At 47.5% G+C, this 20,183-nt stretch overlaps 1 protein-coding gene across 1 annotated transcript in view; it reads right to left on the bottom strand.

The window, feature by feature from the left end:
- GALNT17 (polypeptide N-acetylgalactosaminyltransferase 17) overlaps window positions 1-1,507 on the bottom strand; it is a 234,374-nt gene extending 232,867 nt beyond the window's left edge. Inside the window, exon 1 of the mRNA XM_056865090.1 lies at window positions 1,238-1,507. Within this exon, the coding sequence (XP_056721068.1) occupies window positions 1,238-1,475 (238 nt within the window). The 5' untranslated portion in view covers window positions 1,476-1,507. The remainder of the gene's footprint in view (window positions 1-1,237) is intronic.
- Window positions 1,508-20,183: the final 18,676 nt, after the last annotated feature.

The following is a 20,183-nucleotide window of genomic DNA, read 5'->3' as shown; positions in this document are numbered from 1 at the left end:
AAATGGTCTGGGACATACACTGTCAGCCCTGGAATGAAGAGTGCCATCATGCTTCAGACAGGAATCTAGTAGCATCTTGAAGATTTTTTTATTCCAGCATAAATTTTTATGGACTGGTTCATGACTTCAGTCCATAGAAACTCAGACTGGAATAAAATCTTGCTAGCCTTTGAGAAGCCATAAAACGCCAGTTTTATTTTTGCAGTTGACGGACTGACATAGGCTAAAGCAGGGGTGTCAAACATAAGGCCTGAGGGCTGCATCTGGCCCCTTGAGAGCTCTTATCCGGCCAGCGAACCAGGAAAGGCAGCCACCCCCTCCTCAATCTGGGCTGGCGAGGCCTGGCCTGGCCTGACCAAGTAGCATTTATGTCATATCCGGCCCTCGTAACAATTGAGTTTGACACCCCTAGGCTAAAGTAGCCAGAATAAAAGTAGGTAAAAGAAGGTAAAATTTATTATGTGGCCAAAGGCAGTAACAATATAACAAAAACAGCTACCCAAGCAATCATAAATATTAACAATAAAAGAAAACACAGCAGGATTAAAAACTAATTCCAAATTGTCAGAACCAGGGCATAATATAGTTTGCAGCCAGTTAAACATCAGGACTTTAGACTGTTCTCTCATACAGTATGTCAGTCTTCGTTCAAAAAGATACCCTCGGCTTACACAGAGCTTGAACCCCACACTGAAGTCTGTGGACCGAAGTGATTGTATGCTACACCCAATAAGACTTTTCCCCAAATTAAGCCCAATTTCAAAGACCTCAGTAGGAGATATTAGCAGTCTCGATAAAGGAGCAAACTTGGGGGGGGGGGGGGAATAGATTAAGACAGTAAGCAGATTCCGTCCAGTGTTTTCCACAACACAACCCTTTATTGGCATATACAATGTTTTCCTGGCATTCCCAAATGAAGGACCACCACCAGCACAGAGACAAGTTCCATGAGAACCCAACCACGAAGGTTGACCTACCATTGAGGACCACCAGCAGCACAGAGACAAGTTCCACGAGAACCCAACCACGAAGGTTGACCTACCATTGAGGACCACCACCAGCACAGAGATGAGTTCCAAGAGAACCCAACCGTGAAGGTTGACCTACCATTGAGGACCACCACCAGCACAGAGACAAGTTCCATGAGAACCCAACTGTGAAGGTTGACCTATCATTGAGGACCACCACCAGCACAGAGACAAGTTCCACGAGAACCCATTCACGAAGGTTGACCTACCATTGAGTTGCCTGTAGACGATATCTTCTAGGAGCGAGAGCCGTTTCAAGACGGCATCCTGGATAGGGTTGACGGCGCGGACGGTCAAGTTGGCCACCTCCGCCCGGGGATGGCTCTCGCGGAAGGCGTCGCCGCCCTTCACCGTGACGGGCCTGCACTTGGCCAAGAAGAGGACGAAGCCGGCCACCGCGATCAAGTTCAAGATCAGCAGGACTTTCACTCTCCTCAAAGAAGCCATCAAAGAACATCCCAAGTGGGAAGAGCGACTCCAGCTGCAACGCTTGGGGGTGCTGGGCCCTGCTGGCCAGCTCCTTGGCTGGAGGAAGAGGAGAAAGCCGGAGGGGAAGAGCACATCCCCCAGCCGTCGGTCCCTGGCCGGTCTCCCTCCCCTCTCCCGCGCCTCAGCCGGGCTTATCTGCCCCCCGTGGGTAAGCCGCCGCTCCTCGCAGGTGACGCTTCCCAAAGGCGAACGGGACCAGGTCTCCACCTACCCGAACAGGTGTCTCCGGTCCCGGCCAGCGACGGACTCATCGCTCCTTGCCAAGACCCATGGGTGGGGGAGCCAGCGACTCCTTCGGGTCCCTGCTGCCGGCAGAGCCTCGCCCCCCCTCCCCTGTCCCTCGACGGCTTCAGCAAAGCAGGCGGCCCGGACTCGCCCCCCAGCTCCGGACTTGTGGGGCGGGGAGAGCCGGTCCCAAGCGGCGGGATCCCGGGGCCAACGTCCCGACGGAAAGGTCCCCGAGGAAAGATCCCCGAGGAAAGATCCCCCGTTTCTTTCGACGGCTCCCGGATCCCTACTAGCGAGGAGCAATCGTGGTGGTGTGGGGGAGCAGGAAAGGGGGGGAGGAGAAGACGAGACCCTCGCGAAGTCCGAGAGCCCCCTTCCGAGAGGGAGGCCGGCGGCGGGAGCCCCCCAGCCCCCCGGGATCGCCCGGGGAAGATGCTCCCGGGCGGGCTTCAAGGCTGCCCAGCCGGCCGGAGCTGAAACTGACCAGCTCCGCGGGATGAAATTGACATTGCGGCGCAAGGCGGCGCGGAAGGCGCGAAGGGGCCGGCGCCGCTGGCCGCTCCCCGGCTCCCCTCCTTCCTCTCCCCGGGCCGAGCCGGCCAGCCTCGCCCGGCGCTCCGCTCTCGAGGCGCGTTTCCCCCGCCCGGTGCGCCAAAGGGCGTCTGGGTGGCGGCGGGGCTGGAGAGACGGGGGCGGCTGGGGGCTGGCAACCCCGGGGGGATCAGGTCGTGGCGGCCCCCGCCTGGCTCTTCCCAGGGACCTGCCGGGGCCCGAGCGGGCGGGGGAGGCCGCCGAGGCCGCTCCGGGGGCGGGGGGTCCTGCGCGCCGCTCCCCGGCCCGGGCTTCCCATCGCCGCCGCCGCGATTGGAGCCATCCGCTTGAGTGTGCCGGAGCGATCCCCCCCCTCGCCTAGGAGGCGTTGCAAGGAAAACCCGGGCTGGAGAGCCGGAGAGGGGGATCCGGGGGGGGGATCGGGTTAGGGGGCTGGGGAGCCGGGAGTGGAGGGCGCTGGAGGCGCAAAGATGGACGCGCTGAAAGGGATAGAGAGGTAGGAGAAAGGGGGGGCGGGAGGGGGCCCGAAGGGCGGCGGTTTCTTGCCTTATCCCTAGGGCCATTTATTCATGGGAGGTTTTGCATTGGATTTGGACACTCTCTAGACGCACATTTTCCCCGATCTAAATTCTCAAAACTCTGCATGGGGGCTTATGGTTAAGTTCTGAGAATCCGGATGGGGAAAATGTGCGTCTCGAGAGTGGCAAATCCAAGGCAAAACCTCCCCTGAATAAATGGCCTAGGATTCAGGGCGACTCGGGAGCCCAGAAGAAGAAGAGCTGGTTTTTATATGCCCACTTTCTCCACCACTTAAGGAAGAATCAAACCGGGTTACCAACCGGATGTTCGGGTTGCCAGTCTATATGGAAAGGCCCATGTCTGGCGGTGCCTTCCATAGCTGTTGCATCACCTTGACCCACTATGCCTTCAGCTTGAAAGTGACAGACTCAGAACTATGAACTGTGGATCCATTGGACCTTGATTCAAAGTCAAAGTGGGATTTGCCTCCCTTCCCCTTCCCACAACAGACACCCTGTGAAGTAGGTGGCGCTGAGAGAGCTGTGACTAGCCCAAGGTCGCCCAGCTGGCTTCATGTGGAGGAGTGGGGAATCAAACCTGGTTCACCAGATTAGCCTCTGCTGCTCCTGTGGAGGAGAGGGGAATCGAACCCGCTTCTCCAGATTAGAGTCCACTGCTCTTAAGGACTACACCACACTGGTGCTGACCCCCACTTCTTTACAGGACACTCACATTTCTATCGGCAAGGAGCAGTAAAGGTTGAGAAGGCTGAGGGAGAATACCAGACATTCAAGGAAGTCCCCCCCCTTCAAGAAGAGATGGGAAGCCAGAGAGAGTCAAGGGGCAAAAGCCCCCTGCCCAGATTGCCTTACAAATGATGCAAAGTGCCAGGAACAAAACAAAACAAACAAACACCTATTAGCCTCAGAGTTTGAGCCCTGAGCTCTCCACAAGGGCATACATAGTTTGGATCCCTAGCCATATTACCCCCCCCCCCCATGACTATCCATCAGCTCCTGGGAAGCTCACAAACAAGGCAGAAAGGCAATAGCCATCTCCTATGCAGAGTGCCTGGATAAACAAACAAACAAACAAAAACCCATGCAAAACCCCTGCCTGCAAATTGAAAACCTTCTTGTCAAAGGATGGGTGGGATTTCCTCCTTCTGAGGTTTCCCCATAGGGAGCTGTATGCCCCACAACTGAACAGAGTCAAACCGGAAACCCCCCCCCCTTCCTGGCCTGGACTTAAGAGATGAGAGAGAGGGACTCCTAAAATTCTGACACCTTTACTCAATGCACACAACTGACTTGTGGAACTCCCTGTCACAAGATGTGATAATAGCACCTAGTTCTGAGAGATGTGGTATTTTTTTAAAAAAATAACATCTCTAGACAGCTTCATGGAGGAGAGGTTATCAATGGCCATGATGGTTCAATGAAACCTCCATATTCAGAGGCAGTCTACCTGTAAACACTAATTGCTGTGGGGAGGGAGCGATGCTGCCTTTATGCCCTGATTGTAGAATTCCCAGAGGTGCCTGATTGGCCTCTATGGGAAACAAAACACTGGCCTAGATTGATCCATCAGGGTTCTTCTGAGGTTATCAGGCATAAGAATTAGGAATGGAGCCTCCATCTACACTGGCAGTATACATCTGAGTAGGAGACGACAATTGCCTTTCTGCCTTGTTTGTGAGCTTCCCAGGAGCTGATGGATGGCCATGGGGGGTAATATGGCTGGGGAGGCTATCAGGACTCTTTGCAGAGGAGGCCAAGGGGCTAGGCCAGACTTTAATGCTTTTACTATGCATTTTATCACTCCAAAATAAAATATACAATTTTCTTTCCTAATGCATGGAATTGTAAATATGGGATAGAGGCAGGGACTTGTTACAAATTGCTCCTGCGGGCGGTCAAATAATGCTGAGGTCTGGTTCATGGCACAACAAGAAGAAGAGGAGTTGGTTTCTATACCCTGATTTTCTCTACCTTTAAGGAGTCTTGGACTGGCTTACAATCACCTTCCCTTCCTCTCCCCACAACAGATACCTTGTGAGGTAGGTGAGGCTGAGAGAGTTTGGAGAGAACTGACTCACCCAAGGTCACCCAGCAAGCTGCATGTGGAGGAGTGGGGAATCAAACCTGGTTCTCCAGATTAGAGTTCACCATTCTTATCCACTACACCATGCTGGCTATCCTACAGAATACGATCTGGCGGAGGAGTATGTGTCATTTGTTTGCTTCAGGCCCAGCTACAAAATCTGGGCCTGGCCCACTCTACATATGAAGACCAGGGTGGGATTTATTTTCTATTGGCTCCAGGAAGGGACTTTCCCCAATTGCTTTGGCAGCTCTTTTGTTGTTCCCAGGCAGCGCTGCCCTGCCTAAAAAACCCTACATGGCAGGCAGAAGTCCAGCAGGTGAAGTTTTCTACATGCTGGGAAAAAAGCATCACAAGCTGGATTGCTGCCCTTGATATTACAAGATTCTTCCTGGTAGGAGCTGGCAAATCGACTAAAGCAGCAGGAATTGCCACCACCTGGTGACACCCTCTGCTTTGCGTTTGGGATAGTTCCAGGTGGCTCCAGCAAAGTGGAGGGGTGATCCTATTCCTTTCTTGCAAGGAGCCCATGATGGTACATTAGGCCTCGGCACCGGGCTTCCTGTCCCTTAAACAGAGGTTTAATGTGTGGAAATGGGCAAGTGAAGATGTTTGTGGCACGGAGGTGCACTATGCCACCTGGCAAAGAATATCCCAGGAAGCCTTTTCAAAATGGGTGGCGTAGTGGTTAGGAGTGGTGGACTCTAATCCAGTGAGCCGGGTTAGATTATAGCCCACCCCTTTCTCAGTGAGACGAACACCAGACTGTAGAATAAAAACCATCTACTCATATAGCACAAACTAACCAATGAACAATGCCCTAAGAGTGGGATTACAAACTTAGAAAACAGTGGGAGCAAATAATGGCCAGTATCCTACAAACAATGCAGAAAGTGGAATTACAAATTGCAATGCCGTAAAAGCAAGATGAGACCTACAATAACCATTGTGGTAGACTACAGCCCTGTTCTGTTATAAAGATGCCCTCCTAGACTGTTCCATTCTATTACCTTTCAAATCCTTTTATAAAATTTCCCTCCTTAAAATGTCTGTTTTGCACATTCTGCAGAATGATAGACGAGTGAGAGCCCTCCTGAGCTCTTCCGGCAGGCCATTCCACAAGGTGGGAGCCACCGCAGAAGATGAAGAAGAAGAGTTGGTTTTTATATGCCGACTTTCTCTGCCACTCAATGGAGAATCAAATTGGCTTACAATCACCTTCCCTTCCCCACGACAGACACCCTGTGAGGTAGGTGGGGCTGAGTGTGACTAGCCCAAGGTCACCCAGCTGGCTTCATGTGGAGGAGTGGGGAAACCAATCCAGTTCACCAGATTAGTGTCGGTTGCTCATGTGGAGGAGTGGGGAATCAAACCCGGTTCTCCAGATCAGAGTCCACCGCTCCAAACCACTGCTCTTAACCACTACACCACGCTTGCTCTCACTCACATAGAGAAGGCATGTGAGCCCATTTGCAGGTTGGCACCTTCAGAAGGTTTTGCTGACATGAGTGAAGCTATGCTTGTGGAGTAGTGCAGGTGTAGTGTAGTAGTTAAGAGCAGCGGACTCTGATTTGGAGAATTGGGTTTGATTCCCCACTCCTCCACATGCAGCCTGCTGGGTGACCTTGGGCTAGTCACAGTTCTCTCTGAACTATCTCAGCTCCACCTACCGCACGAGTTGTCTGTTGTGAGGAGGAAGGGAAGGTGATTGTAACCCACTTTGAGATTCGTTTCGGTGGAGAAAAGCGGGGTATAAAAACCAACTGACCGAGATGGCGAAGCTTACAGCTTTGATAAACCAGAATGATAATGTACAATTTTTGTGGGAATGGGAAGCTTGGAGAATGTACTGTGAATATCATTTTTTAACGGAACCATTTAAAGGATACTCTTTGATCTAATCCCTTATTTACACTTTGTATTAATTTTTATATTAGGTATTGATTTAATAATGTTGGATACGATAAGAACAGGTTAATTAAAATAATATTGGGATTATTTCCGTTAGCAAATGTTTATACAATTTATTTTTAGATGGAAGAGGGAGAGGGGGAAGTCACATTATTGTTAAATTAGAGATATTACTTGTTTTTCTTTTTATTATTACTATTATATTGTTTCTGTTGATATATTAAATGAAGAAAAATTAAAAAATAATTATTAAAAAAAACCCAACTCTTTTTCTACTACCACTATTACTACTACTTCTACTACTACTATGCAGGTCCAAGGCCATTAAGGGATCTGCAGGTAAAAATGATCCACCGAGGAAGCAGATTTATTTAACATAGTTTTTGACACTGCCGTTCCTCCTCAATAGATCAATCTGGCCTGTTGCAGGGAAACAAAACAAAAGGAGCTTTATGGCTCCTTAAAGACTACCAAATGTTTATTCCAGTGCACGTTTTGTGGACTATAGCCTACTTCTTCAGATGCTATGAGTAGATCAGGGGTCCCCAACCTTTTTGAGCCTGTGGGCACCTTTGGAAATCCAACACAGCCTGGGTGGGTGCAGCCATAAAATGGTTACCACAGGAGGTGAGGCCATCCACAAAATTGGTGCTGCAGCTTACCTTCAGTCACGTAGTAAAGATACCCTTGTGCTGTGGTGGCAGCGGTTGCCAGAGCAACATTTTTTAAAATCTCAACAGCCAATCAAATCTCCAATGGCCGATCCGAAGCCTTGCTAGGCAAAAGCTAACAAACTAAAATCTGTGGCAAATGGCACATGCTCCAACTTCAGAAGTCCTTCTCATTAAACCAGAATCAAGTAGGAGTGGAATACAACAAAGAGAGAAATTCTGGAACAATAGAAGCAATAGAACAATAGAAGGACGAAATTTCTGCTGTAGACATGAGCAGATTTCCTCCCATTCAATTCATGGCCATCAGTGCATCCTCTGGCAGTGAAATTCCACAATTTTATTACTCATTAAGTAAAGTAATACTCCCTTTTGTACATCCTGAATTTATTGTCTGAAATTTGCTCAAATAAAACGTAAATTTAGTTACATCAACTCTTGGTAAAATAGTCTGTTTAACATGAAAAGTCATTATAACAGCTTCTTCTGCCTTATAGAGCATGCCCTGGCACAGAATCTCGCAATCTGATAGGTAATATCTTTAACAGAATCATCTAATAATAAAGTAGTATAGCTAACTCTGTCTCTATCTGGGAAGCGAGACAAAATTGGATCAATGAGTGTTTTACGTATGTCCTGATAAAATGGGCAGTGTAATAGAACATGTTCAGCTGTTTCCACCATTCCAGATTGACATGCATGCATAATCAACACAAAGACTCAAAGTTATTGGAGGGATGACGGCGAGTGAAACAGCTTGTGTCATCCGGGGAGGCGTGTGGCTTAGCGGAAGAGCCTCCGCTTTACATGCAGATGGTCCCCGGTTCAATCCCCGGCATCTCCAGTTAAAAGGACTAGGGAGTTGGTGATGTGAAAGACCTCTGCCTGAGGCCCTGGAGAGCCTCTGGCAGTCTGAGTAGGCAGTACTGAATTTGATGGACTGATAATCTAATTCAATGCATGGCAACTTCATGTGTCAATATATTTTCTTAGTATGTGGCAGCAAAATAAAACAGGCGTCCATTAGCACCTTAAAGGCGAACCCATCTGGAATTATCAATGAAAGGATGAGTAGTCCCTTAGGGGGAAGGAGCTAGTCTCCATGCCAACTAACTTGACTACCACCAATGAGAGATGGTGTTAAGGTTTTGGGTAGCGTTGTTATGGGGAGTGGAATGTCTTTTTTCTGTAATGCACTCATTTTAGCTACAGCTATTGATTCCTCTTATTCTCTTTCAGAAGAGGGATTTATCTTCTGTAGTTTTCTGTGACACCTTCGCACACCATTTTGTAACTTCAGCCCTTGCAGGGATTTTTTAAAAAATGTTACACATCACACATGAACACATGTGTGAACACATGAAGCTGCCTTATACTGAACCAGACCCGTAGTCCATCCAAGTCAGTATTGTCTACTCAGAAGGCAAGCGGCTCTCCAGAGTCACAGGCTGGGGTCTATTCACATCACCTACTTACCTAGTCCCTTTAACTGGAGTTGCCAGGGATTGAACCTGGGACCTTCTGCATGCCAAGCAGATGCTTTACCACTGAGCCCCAGCCCCAGGATGGTGCTCTAGCAGGAGGGTAGGGAGGTTTGGGAAGACAGTGCCTACCTCTGAACAACTGTAGAGTGGGATTCTGAAAATATGCAGAACCTGCCTTCCAGTCCTTCCTCTCTTCAAATTCCTCTTTTGATCCAAATGGAACTGATTAGAAACAGACTCCCAACTTCCCAAAAAGAGGAAACAAAAGAGCTTGTTGGATTTCACAGAGAAATTGGGCGAACAGAAATCAAGAGACTGTCTCTTAACAATGTTAGGCTGGGGTGGAGTTTGAATGCAGAGTGTGAGAATGAACGTAGAGATGGATGGAGGACTATGCAGCACCCTTTTGTTTCCAGTCTGACTTGGGAAAAATCCCTCCCTCTCCACCTAACAAGCTTGCCGAGAAAGGCCAGTATGGGGTCTGGGGTCTGGCTATAATGTTTGAAGAAGAAGAAGACTTGGTTTTTATATGCCGACTTTCTCTACCACTTAAAGAAGAATCAAACCGGTTTACAATCACCTTCCCCTCCCCACTACCTGTAGGGTAGGTGGGTCTGAGAGAGCTCTAAGAGAGCTGTGGCTAGCCCAAGGTCACCCAGCTGGCTTCCTGTGTAGGAGTGGGGAAACCAACCTGGTTCACCAGATTACAGTCCGCTACTCATGTGGAGGAGTGGGGAATCAAACCCGGTTCTCCAGATCAGAGTCCACCACTCCAAACCACTGCTCTTAACCACTACATCACACTGGCACATGATGTACACTTGGTGGCGCAAGGGCTACACCATGCACCATTGGTGCTGCACCTGTGGCTACAGAGCAACGATAAAGAATTGTGTTGTGTGTGAGTCTTACGAAGGGGTGTGTGTGTGAAAGCCAGATGTTGATGGAGTTGAAACAGCAGAGCTGAGAAATTTGAAATCGTTCCTAATATGCTGGCAGAAATCCTCCTTCCTTATTTCCCCCCCTTTATTTATAGCCTTCCTTTTAATGCAAACATTCAGCTGTTGAAGCCGGGGGTGGGGGGCAGCGTGACACCCATGAGCACAATGGTACCCACCAACACCTTTCCTGGCACTCGCCAAATATTCTTAGAAAGTGGGCAGTGCCTGGTGGGGCTTTTGCCCAGCAAGTCTTCTGACCACCCTTTGGAGATGTAATTGGCTGTGCAGATTTTGGAAAAACACACACACATTGCTTTGGCATCAGCTGCCACCACAGCACAAGGATCTTCGTTGTGTGACTGAAGATAAGCTGCGGGAGCCATTTTCTGGCTGGTTCCGCCTTCTGTGGCAGCTATTTTGTGGTTGCGCCCACCATACTATGTCAACAATCTAAAGGTGCCCATAGGTTCAAGAAGAAGAAGAGTGGGCTTTTATATACCGACTATCTCTACCACTTAAGGAAGAATCAAACCGGCTTACACTCACCTTCCCCTCCCCACAACAGACACCCTGTGAGGAAGGAGGGGCTGAGAGAGAGACTAGCCCAAGGTCACCCATCTGGCTTCATGTGGAGGAGTGGGGAAACAAATCCAGTTCACCAGATTAGCCTCCGCCACTCGTGTGGGGGAGTGGGGAATCAAACCCGGTTCTCCAGATCAGAGTCCACCGCTCCAAACCACCGCTCTTAACCACTACACCATGCTGGTTGGGGACCCCGATCTAAGGCATGATATACTGTAAACAATGGAGAAAGCGAATGACAAAGGAGGAATTTGGTGGGTAGCCGTGTTGGTAGAAGAGCAAGACTGGAGTCCAGTAGCGCCTTAAAGATGAACAAGATTTCCAGAGTATAAGCTTTCGAGAGTCAAAGTTCCTGTAGTTGGTATCTGACAAAGGGAACGCTGACTCTCGAAAACGTCTACCCTGGAAATCTTCTTGGTCTTGAAGGTGCTACTGGATTTGAATCTTCCAAAAGTAGAAGACGCTACTGTAAATTGAGATGATACCTACAAATGCAAGACCACAATGTGTGTGTGTTAAGTGCCATCAAGTCGCTTCCGACTCATGGCGACCCTATGAATGAAAGTCCTCCAAAATGTCCTATCTTTGACAGCCTTGCTCAGATCTTGCAAATTGAGGGCTGTGGCTTCCTTTATCGACCACAATACTATTCTACTGCACAGTTCCCTCCTACTATAGTTCTATAAAAATGCCCTCCTGAACACTTTGGTTTTACATACTCTGAGAAAGGATTGAAATGGGGGGAAGGGCTTTCTGACCTCACCAGGCAGGCCAGTCCACAAGGCGGGAGCCAGCACTGAGAACGTGTGTGAACAGACAGTTGCGGATCTTACCAATTGCACCTGATGTGTGTGTGTGTGTGTGTGAACATGGTGGTTTGCTCCGCTGTGCAATTCTGCTGAGAATTCCCAAGGAGAAAGGAAGAAAGGGGTGAGTGTTTAAAAACACACATGTGGTCGCGGCGGCCTCAGCAACCACACGGATAATCCATTAGTGCAGCTCACACTCTCAAAGACGCCTAAAACAGCAAGGTCAAGAAACAAACTAGAAAGAAAAAGCGGGAAAGAAGCAAAAAAAAACAAAACAAAAAAAAAAACCACCCCAAACTTTTTGGGGGAGTTTAGGACTGATGTTGCTAAAACAAGCTGGTGAGCGCAGAAGGCGGGAGTCTGTTTTGGAGTCCAAAGGCTTGAACTGCAGATCGACAAAAGGCTTCCGTTTCCGGAGCTGTCAGTCCCAGTTCTTCTTTCGCAAGCAGTGAAATGCACTCAGAGGAGGATAATTACCTCCAGACTTGTTAATCTAAAAAGAGCTTCCACGTGGCTAACAAAGCATTGGGGGAAACGCTCCGCAGTTTCAACTGCTCCGAATTTCCGGTGTGTCTGGGGGTCAAATCCTCTCTCCAACTTCCATATGGAAAACGAGGTTGGATCGTTTCACTGCCCACCCCGATCCAGCATTTCTGCAGGCATTACTGGCCTGTCGCCACCTCTGCCTCTGAGGTTGTTCAAAGTGGCTCTCAAACATCTGTCAGTGATTCTTTTATGGCTACCTTGACAAAAGCGTTAAGTATTCTGTAACGGCTAAGTTTTGTGCAGCGGCCTGTAGAATCCGTCAGACACTGCTGAGAACATCGGTGGGTCAATAATTTTTAAAGGGTAGTATATATAGTTTGCAAAGAGTACAAACAACTTTTTTTTACTACTTCTATAAACTTGTGGGTAGAGGTTAATATTAAAGGTTTTGGTGGTAAACTGTGAAGAGCTGTGCTAGTCTATCACTGTTTTTAATAAAGATTAATTGATTGATTCTGTAAATGGTGGCCGATAAATTCAAGAAAGGGGGTGTGGTGTAGAGGCTAGGGTGTTGGATTAGGATGGAAGGCCTTACTCAGAATTCTTTGTGAGGTCAAAAGCCCTTTGGAAGTTGAAGTATATCATGTCTAATGAATGAGCAACAGTACATCCTCACTAATAACCATTAGAACCTAGTAACAATTATGTTGGGGGTTTCATTCCCCTAGCTGGGGGGGGGTCATTTCCCTAAAGAGCCAGCATGGTGGAGTGGCTAAGAGTGGCAGAGTCTAATCTGGAGAGCCAGAATTGATTCCTCCCTCCTCCACACAGGGTTGCCAACCTCCAGGTACAAGCTGGAGATCTCCTGCTATTACAACTGATCTCCGGCCAATAGAGATTAGTTCACCTGGAGAAAATGGCCGCTTTGGCAATTGCACTCTATGGCATTGAAGTCCCTCCCCTCCCCAAACCCCACCCTCCTCAGGCTCCTCCCCAAAAACCTCCTGTCGGTGGTGAAGAGGGACCTGGAAACCCTACCTCTACATGAGCAGCAGACTCGAACCTGGAGAACCAGGATCGATTCCCCACACTTCCACATGCAGCCTGGAGAAGTAGGGAATCGAACCTGGTTCTCCAGATTAGAGTTCCCCTCTCTTAACCACTGCACCATGTTGGCTCTCTGTAATGCTACACAACCATTAAATTTGCTGCAGTGCTTCTGAAGAGTAGGCAAGCACTTTCAGCTAGATTTCTGCTGAGAAGTACTGGGTCCAGCTTAAAAAGCAAGTTCCCAGATCCTTCTAAGTGTCTGGCTCTCAGAACAGGAAGGTAAGGACATAAAGGTTACCAACCCCCAGGTAGCACCTGGAGATCTTCCGCTGAACTGATCTCCAGACTGCAGAGATCAGTTTCCCTGGAGAAAATGGCTGCTGCTTTGCAGGGTGGGCCTTATGGCATTATACCCTGCCGAGGTCCATCCCCTCCCCAAACCCCACCCTGCTTAGGGTCCACCCCCAAAATCTCCAGGTATTTCCCAACCCAGAACTGGAAACCCTATAAAGGACATGTCCCTCTATGGTCAGGGATAATAGGGGCAAAGGACCTTCCTTGATCTGTGACCAATATCGGTTGCTTCTTATTAAGCACGTGGACTTCTTCATCCAAAATTCTCCCCGGATTGTGGAATGCCAAATGGCCTTGCCAAAGTGAAACCACTCCATTAGGAACCCCTATTGTTCTCTCTCCTTTATTCTTATAGTTACAAATTTTGTACACCGCACAATTTGACACACAGGCCAGTACCTTTGCATTTCCCCCAGCTATGATGTTGCTGTTGTGCTCATAACACACTTTAAAAAAGGCAACGGTTTATCAAGATTCTTTTTGTGTGGTGTTTTTACCAGACCGCAGGACCAAAAATATGCACACCACACAAAAATAATCTTGAATCAATCATATGTATTCATTTTTGGGGGGGGGGCAATGGTTTATCACTGCACACAAGGGGGAGGGGAACTAAATCGAAAGCTGACACGTAAAATGTTCATGCTCCAATTCCAGGGTTAATTTTAGAAACTCTCCTAATTAAATGGAATTCAGGAGGAGTGAAATGAAGCTTATTCTGGAACCATCAAGGAATGGAATTCGAGGGGAACCTACTCATCCCTCCCTGTAAATTTGATAGTCAACTGCTGTCCCACACCAGCAAATATGTGAAAGCCCTCAGATGGTATATCTTTTGTATCATACTCAAGTGGCAAAGTGACTGTATGAAGGAGCCCTGTGGAACTAACAACTGTTACTAGCTCACACTAACACATCAAAGCCATTTATCCGGTGTAATAACTTTCAGGGGCTCATTCGTACTACCTGCCAAGAATGAAATCTGCTTTCTACTGAGTCAGCCGATCGTTCTATCAAAGTCGACTGTCTGACTGGCAACAGCTCTCCAGGGTCTCAGGCAGAAGTCTTTCACATCACGTAAGAACATAAGAGCATAAGAAAACCATGCTGGATTAGACCAAGGCCCATCAAGTCCAGCAGTCCGTTTACACAGTGGCCAACCAGGTGCCTCTAGGATGCCCACAAACAAGGCAACTGCAGCAGCATCCTGCCTGTGTTCCACGGCACCTAATATAACAGGCATGCTCCTCTGATACTAAAGAGATTAGGTATGCATCATGACTAATATTCATTTTGACCAGTAGCCACGGATAGCCCTCTCCTCCATGAACATTTCTACTCCCCTCTTAAAGCCTTCCAAGTTGGCAGCCATCACCACATCCTGAGGCAGGGAGTTCCACAGTTTAACTATGCATTGTGTGAAGAAACCACCGGATCTTTTAAACTGGAGATGTTGGGGGCTGAACCAAGAACCGACTGCACGCCGGGCAGATGTTCTACCACTGCTCCATCACTTAACTATAGTACTCTGTGCAAAAGTAATATTTTACGGTAGTTAATATTTATATCCCACTTTCCTTCTTTTATGGAATTCAAGGCAGCTGCCATAGGGTTTCTAGGAGGTTTCCTATCCAGGCACCGACCAGACCATGCCCAGGTAACATACTGTCCTTGGTGAAGTTAACTGTGCATAGTCTAGCCAGTGCCTGGATAGGAAACCTCCTATCATATGTCTGAAGACCATGTCCCTGGGAGATCAGTCCTTGGGTGGTATAGAGCCAGGCTGAATGGTTTTGTTCTAAGGATCCAGATGGACCTCCACATCTGGCATATGCACAAATGAGAGCACTGAAGCCCAGAAGCATGGCCAAAGGGCTCCAGGTTGTGCATGGAGATCTGCATGATCTTAATCGATCGCAACAAGTTCTTTTGTGTGACCGGATGCCCTTCTTGGAATCTGTCTCGAGGGTGTGTGGTGACCGCAGAAGGCCTTGTGTACACAGGGTTCCTACGCGTGCTGCTAAGAAACGAATTACTCATACTTACTGTTGCTAAATGCCTCTTTTTTGTTAAGAGCATGAAGATGCCTAACTAGATGGCAGCAGTTTAACGAGCATGTGCAAGGTGGCAATTTCAGCTGTCAAAAATAACTGGAACTTGTTCAAGGTTCTCTGGGTATGGGATTCACTGCTCTGTACTTTATAGGTCAATGTGGCCTTTTTACTGCCCTTTTGCTTGTTAATTGTTAATATTTTATTTGTCATTGACTGCATAAAGTTTTAGATTTGCTGGATATTTATGAGGTTTTTCATATAGATTCTACTTCGTGTCCTCATTCTCATTAACGGATGTTTACTTTAGAGCCCTTGATTTATGCCAGGGGGCAATTTCAAAGGAATCAGTATGTACATATCTGAAGAAGAATATTTGAAATGAAGTTGCTAGCATGATAGTGATGGAAAGTGCCGTCAAGTCACAGCTGACTTATGGCGACCCCATAGGGCTTTCAAGGCAAGAGATCTTCAGAGGTGGCTTGCCATTGCCTGCCTCTGAGTCACGACCCTGGCATTCCTTGGAGATCTCCCATACAAATACTTGCCAGGGTCGAGGCTGAGAGTGTGTGACGGGCCCAAGGTCACCCACCAAGTTTCCATGGCAGAGTGGGGAGCCAAACTTGGGTTTCTCAGATCCTTGTCCGACACCTTAACCACTACACCATGCTTGCTCTCGAGCCCTTGATTTATGTCAGGTGGAGTTTTCAAAGACATCAGTATATACATATTTGAAGAAGACTATTTGAAATGAAGTTGCCTGCATACCTTTATGGAATTTTGACCTCTGAACTATTAGAGACATTGTACTTGAATCACTTTTCAGTTGTTATTTATTCATCTTTGTATGCTTCTTTTATGCTGATCTTCTATTGTTTGCATTATTTGAATATTAGTTTCATTCAGTGGGCTCCAAGTGATTTATTGCACATTTCTTTTCACCTATATGATACACAGGGAGGGAAGGCAGCATGGTATAGCCTAATCTCCTCAAATCTCGGAAGCTAAGCAGGGTCAGCCCTGGTTAGTATTTGGATGCTATGCAGAGGAAGGCACTGGGGAGGGGCTGTGGCTTAGTTTGTGGAGCATCTGCTTGGCATGCAGAAGGTCCTAGGTTCAATCCCCAGCATCTCCAAAGGAACTAGGCAAGTAGGTGATGTGAAAGACCCCTGCCTGAGATCCTGGAGAGCCGCTGCCGGTTTGAGTAAACAATACTGACTTTGATTATCATTAAAGAGCTGGGAAGGTTTGTCTAGTGCTCCTTATTTAACATCCACTACATTTTCTAGTTTTTGATGGGCCTTTTCAAGAGCCCGATTTAATGCCTTTCCGTCAGCTATGATCAGCAGGAGATTTCAGCATATATCTGTAGAGGCGAGATTATGCCCCTGTAATTTTAATTCAATTGAGTCAATTATACATATTTTATTACACTGTGAATTTTATCGGGAGGTTAGAAATAAGCTGATTTTACCTAGGTTGTCTAGAAATTTTAGAAACGTTAGCCATTCGGAAGATTTTATTGTTAAATTTTTATTAGAAGATAAGGATGCTTTTATCTCTTATTCAGTGGCAAAGTTCTGTTATGTAGCCATTAAAATACGGAGGTCCTCGGTTGGGGTTTTAAAATTGTAAATTTTGTACTGATACTTGCTGGTCAAATGACTGTGAATAACGGTATCGCCAACGGTATCGCAAACGGTATCGCTTTACGCTGCTCTGGTTGGACCTCACCTAGAGTACTGTGTTCAGTTTTGGGCACCACAATTTAAGAAAGATGTAGACAAGCTAAAACATGTCCAGAAAAGGGCAACAAAGATGGTGAGGGGTCTGGAGATCAAGTCCTATGAGGAAAGGTTGAAGGAGCTGGGTATGTTTAGCCTGGAGAGGAGAAGACATATCCGAGGGGATATGATAACCATGTTCAAGTATTGAGGGGCTGTCATATAGAGGATGGTGCTGAGTTCTTTTCTGTTGCCCAAGAAAGTCGGACCAGAACCAACGGGTTGAAATTAAAAGAGTTTCCGTCTAGACATTAGGAAGAATTTTCTAACAGTCAGAGCGGTTCCCCAATGGAACAGGCTTCCTCAGGAGGAATTTTTTACTAATTTTTTAAAGAAAAAAACATCGTCTCATACACAGAAAAATATGGTAATATGACTGAAACAAGGCCCTTTATTCTGTAACTGCTACAAAAAAAAACAAAAAACAACAACAACCCACAAACCTAAAAACTAAATTTCTATTCTGTGATCATCAATCTTGGCAAACGGTTTCTAACCGTTCAGTGAGATAAGAGACCCATAAATTATTATCAGTTTTTCAAAGTTCAGCGAGATAGCCAGAACATTAAAAAGATAATTTACACCACTTTACTATCTAAACTTATCTATCCATCTAATCCTATCTTGTCTAATGGTAATTATATCATTAGCTGACCTATCCTAGATACACTGTTTCTGACACAGGCACTTGCGCGGGGGGGGGGGTGTTGGAGTGAGTGACTCAGCATGCCTGGACATTGGTGGGTGCTACATCACTCAAAGAGTGCAATCCTGAAGGGGTGGGGGGCAAAGCTCCTTAGGAGCCGGCATTGTTGGGTCCATGAAAATCACGGACACACTCACACTTCACTGTCTGGAAACAGAAACAGTACATACACTCACACACCCAGCCCGATTAGAGTGTCTCTGCCCAAGGACAGAGTCCTCCCTCCCTCCCTCATTCCCCGTTCCAGCACACAAAGAACTCTCTGATTCCTATAGATTGCTTTGTGCTTCGATAGAAAGGACTCGCTAGACGCACTTGCGCAAGAGAAAGTGCTGACTTTGGATCTTTAATGCTCAATGATGATGCTGAAGACTTGTAATGGTTGAATGGTTGAATGTATCTTTTAATGGAATGTAACCGCCTTCATGGTATAAAGAGTTTGCCCCTTGCTATGAATGAAATGAATACCTCTCTAACTAGAGCATGCAAAACGTACAAGTACGTATTTTGTATTTTGTCCTTGCTCGGGTGTGGCAGCCTCCCGACTCCATTTGGTTTGGAGTCTGTGCACCCGGTTCTCTGCTTTGGCCAAAACAAAAGAGCTGTAGTTTATCCAACCTCCTCCTCATTGTCTTCATTGGACTTTATAGATAATTGGGTCACAACAGCATGACCCCGTGCTGGTGTCAGTGCCCTGGGTTAAGGGGCACTTATGCCATCATGGGTGGTATCCACGCTGACCCTGGGATGCCACACCGTGGGGCTCGGGCGTAGGCACTACCTCCTGGCAGCATTCCAGTGGCACAAGTCCCCACGTCGGGGTCCTGGGAGGAGTTCCCAGGGCGTTCCTAGGAGCTGAGCTGCCTTTAGGCAGCTTTCAAACCCCTTTCTCCCTGGGAATGCCCCCTCAAGCTGCGGCATTGCTAAGCCAGGTATTTTGGTGGCGTGTCCTCATAGGCTGTGCTTGACTGCTGCAACAGCCCATAGACAAAGCTCCCAGTCCCCCCTTGATTAAGTCAGCCTCCAGCAGCTACTGAGCGGCAACAGTGAGATTGTAGGGTAGTGAGATTGTAGGGTAGGAGGATGCCAAGAGGCCATGGGCATGCCAGTGGGAGAATATGAGGGGCAAGGACAAGCTCTCTGGTGTCCCGACAACACGAGATGTCACTGCTGGTGGGAAACCGGAAGTTACGTCATTGTGTCAGAGCAATGGGATGATGTCACTTCTGGTTTTGTGCCAAAAGGGAGGTGGCATGTCAACATGTTGCCAACTTGCCCCTCTCCCTTTCATTTTCCTCCCGCCACACTATCAAGCGCTGGTGGGGAACAGGGGGGCCCAGGTCAGGAGGTCTCCACTATAGCGGGATACCTACCCTCCTTAATTTGTGGAAATGAGGTCAGTGATCCACCGCTGATGTGGGTGATGCCACCGTATTTACTTTTCTCCTGCCATCACTCAGACAATAAGTACAGAACAAATCACTATAGCCAAATACTCAAAAAGTGTAATAAGCATAAGCAAACATCACATAATATACAGTAACTATCAATCCAAGGTGTCTACAAGAGAGTAACAATCAATCCAAAGGTGAGTGTCTACAAAAGAGTAACAGTCACAGTCAATCCAGCTTGGAAGTCTTCAAAAGAAGAGAAGGTAAACAGGGATACGATCGTTTCAAGTCTTCCTCAGTCCCGTTTAGTTTGAGTCTTAATAACAAGTACACTTGTTTCAATGCAAGCTTTCAAAGCCAGTGGTAATAATCTCCCATAGGGATGAAGAAAAGAAGCATACCATGTAGACTTCCAAGACTTTGAAGACTTCCAAGCTGGATTGACTGTGACTTTTGTAGACACTCACTTTTGGATTGATTGTTACTCTCTTGTAGACACCTTGGATTGATAGTTCCTGTATATTATGTGATGATTGCTTATGCTTATTACACTTTTTGAGTATTTGGCTATAGTGATTTGTTCTGTACTTATTTTCTAACCTTAGGTACCAGTACAGAGGTGTTAATCTTTGATTACTTATCACTCAGACAATGGCAGACAACAGGGTTTGCTGGTGGGAGCCACACCTGGAGGCCTGGCGAGTCTTGTTCATTCATTTATTTCATTTGTATCCCGCCTTTCTCCCCAGTGGAAACTCAAAGCAGCTTACACTGTTCTTCTCTCCTCCATTTTATCCTCATAACAACCCTGTGAAGTAGGTCAAGCTGTGCAGGGCTGGGGTCGGCATGCACTAAGGTGGGGCAGCGGCTGGGGCCCAAGGTCGGATTGCCAACCTCGAGGTATTAGCTGGAGATCTCCTGCTATTACAACTAATCTCCAGCTGACAGGGATCAGCTCACCTGTCCTGGGGAGAGTGGCACTCCCCTTGAAGGAGCAGCTTTGTGGCTTGGAGGTATTGCTGGATCCTGGCTTGCAGATGGCTC

Source organism: Euleptes europaea, chromosome 19 (assembly GCF_029931775.1).
Source record: "Euleptes europaea isolate rEulEur1 chromosome 19, rEulEur1.hap1, whole genome shotgun sequence".
In the NCBI taxonomy this organism is placed as follows: Eukaryota; Metazoa; Chordata; class Lepidosauria; order Squamata; family Sphaerodactylidae; genus Euleptes; species Euleptes europaea.
The sequence above is the reverse complement of the archived record's forward strand: the minus strand, read 5'-3'. Positions and strand labels throughout refer to the sequence as shown.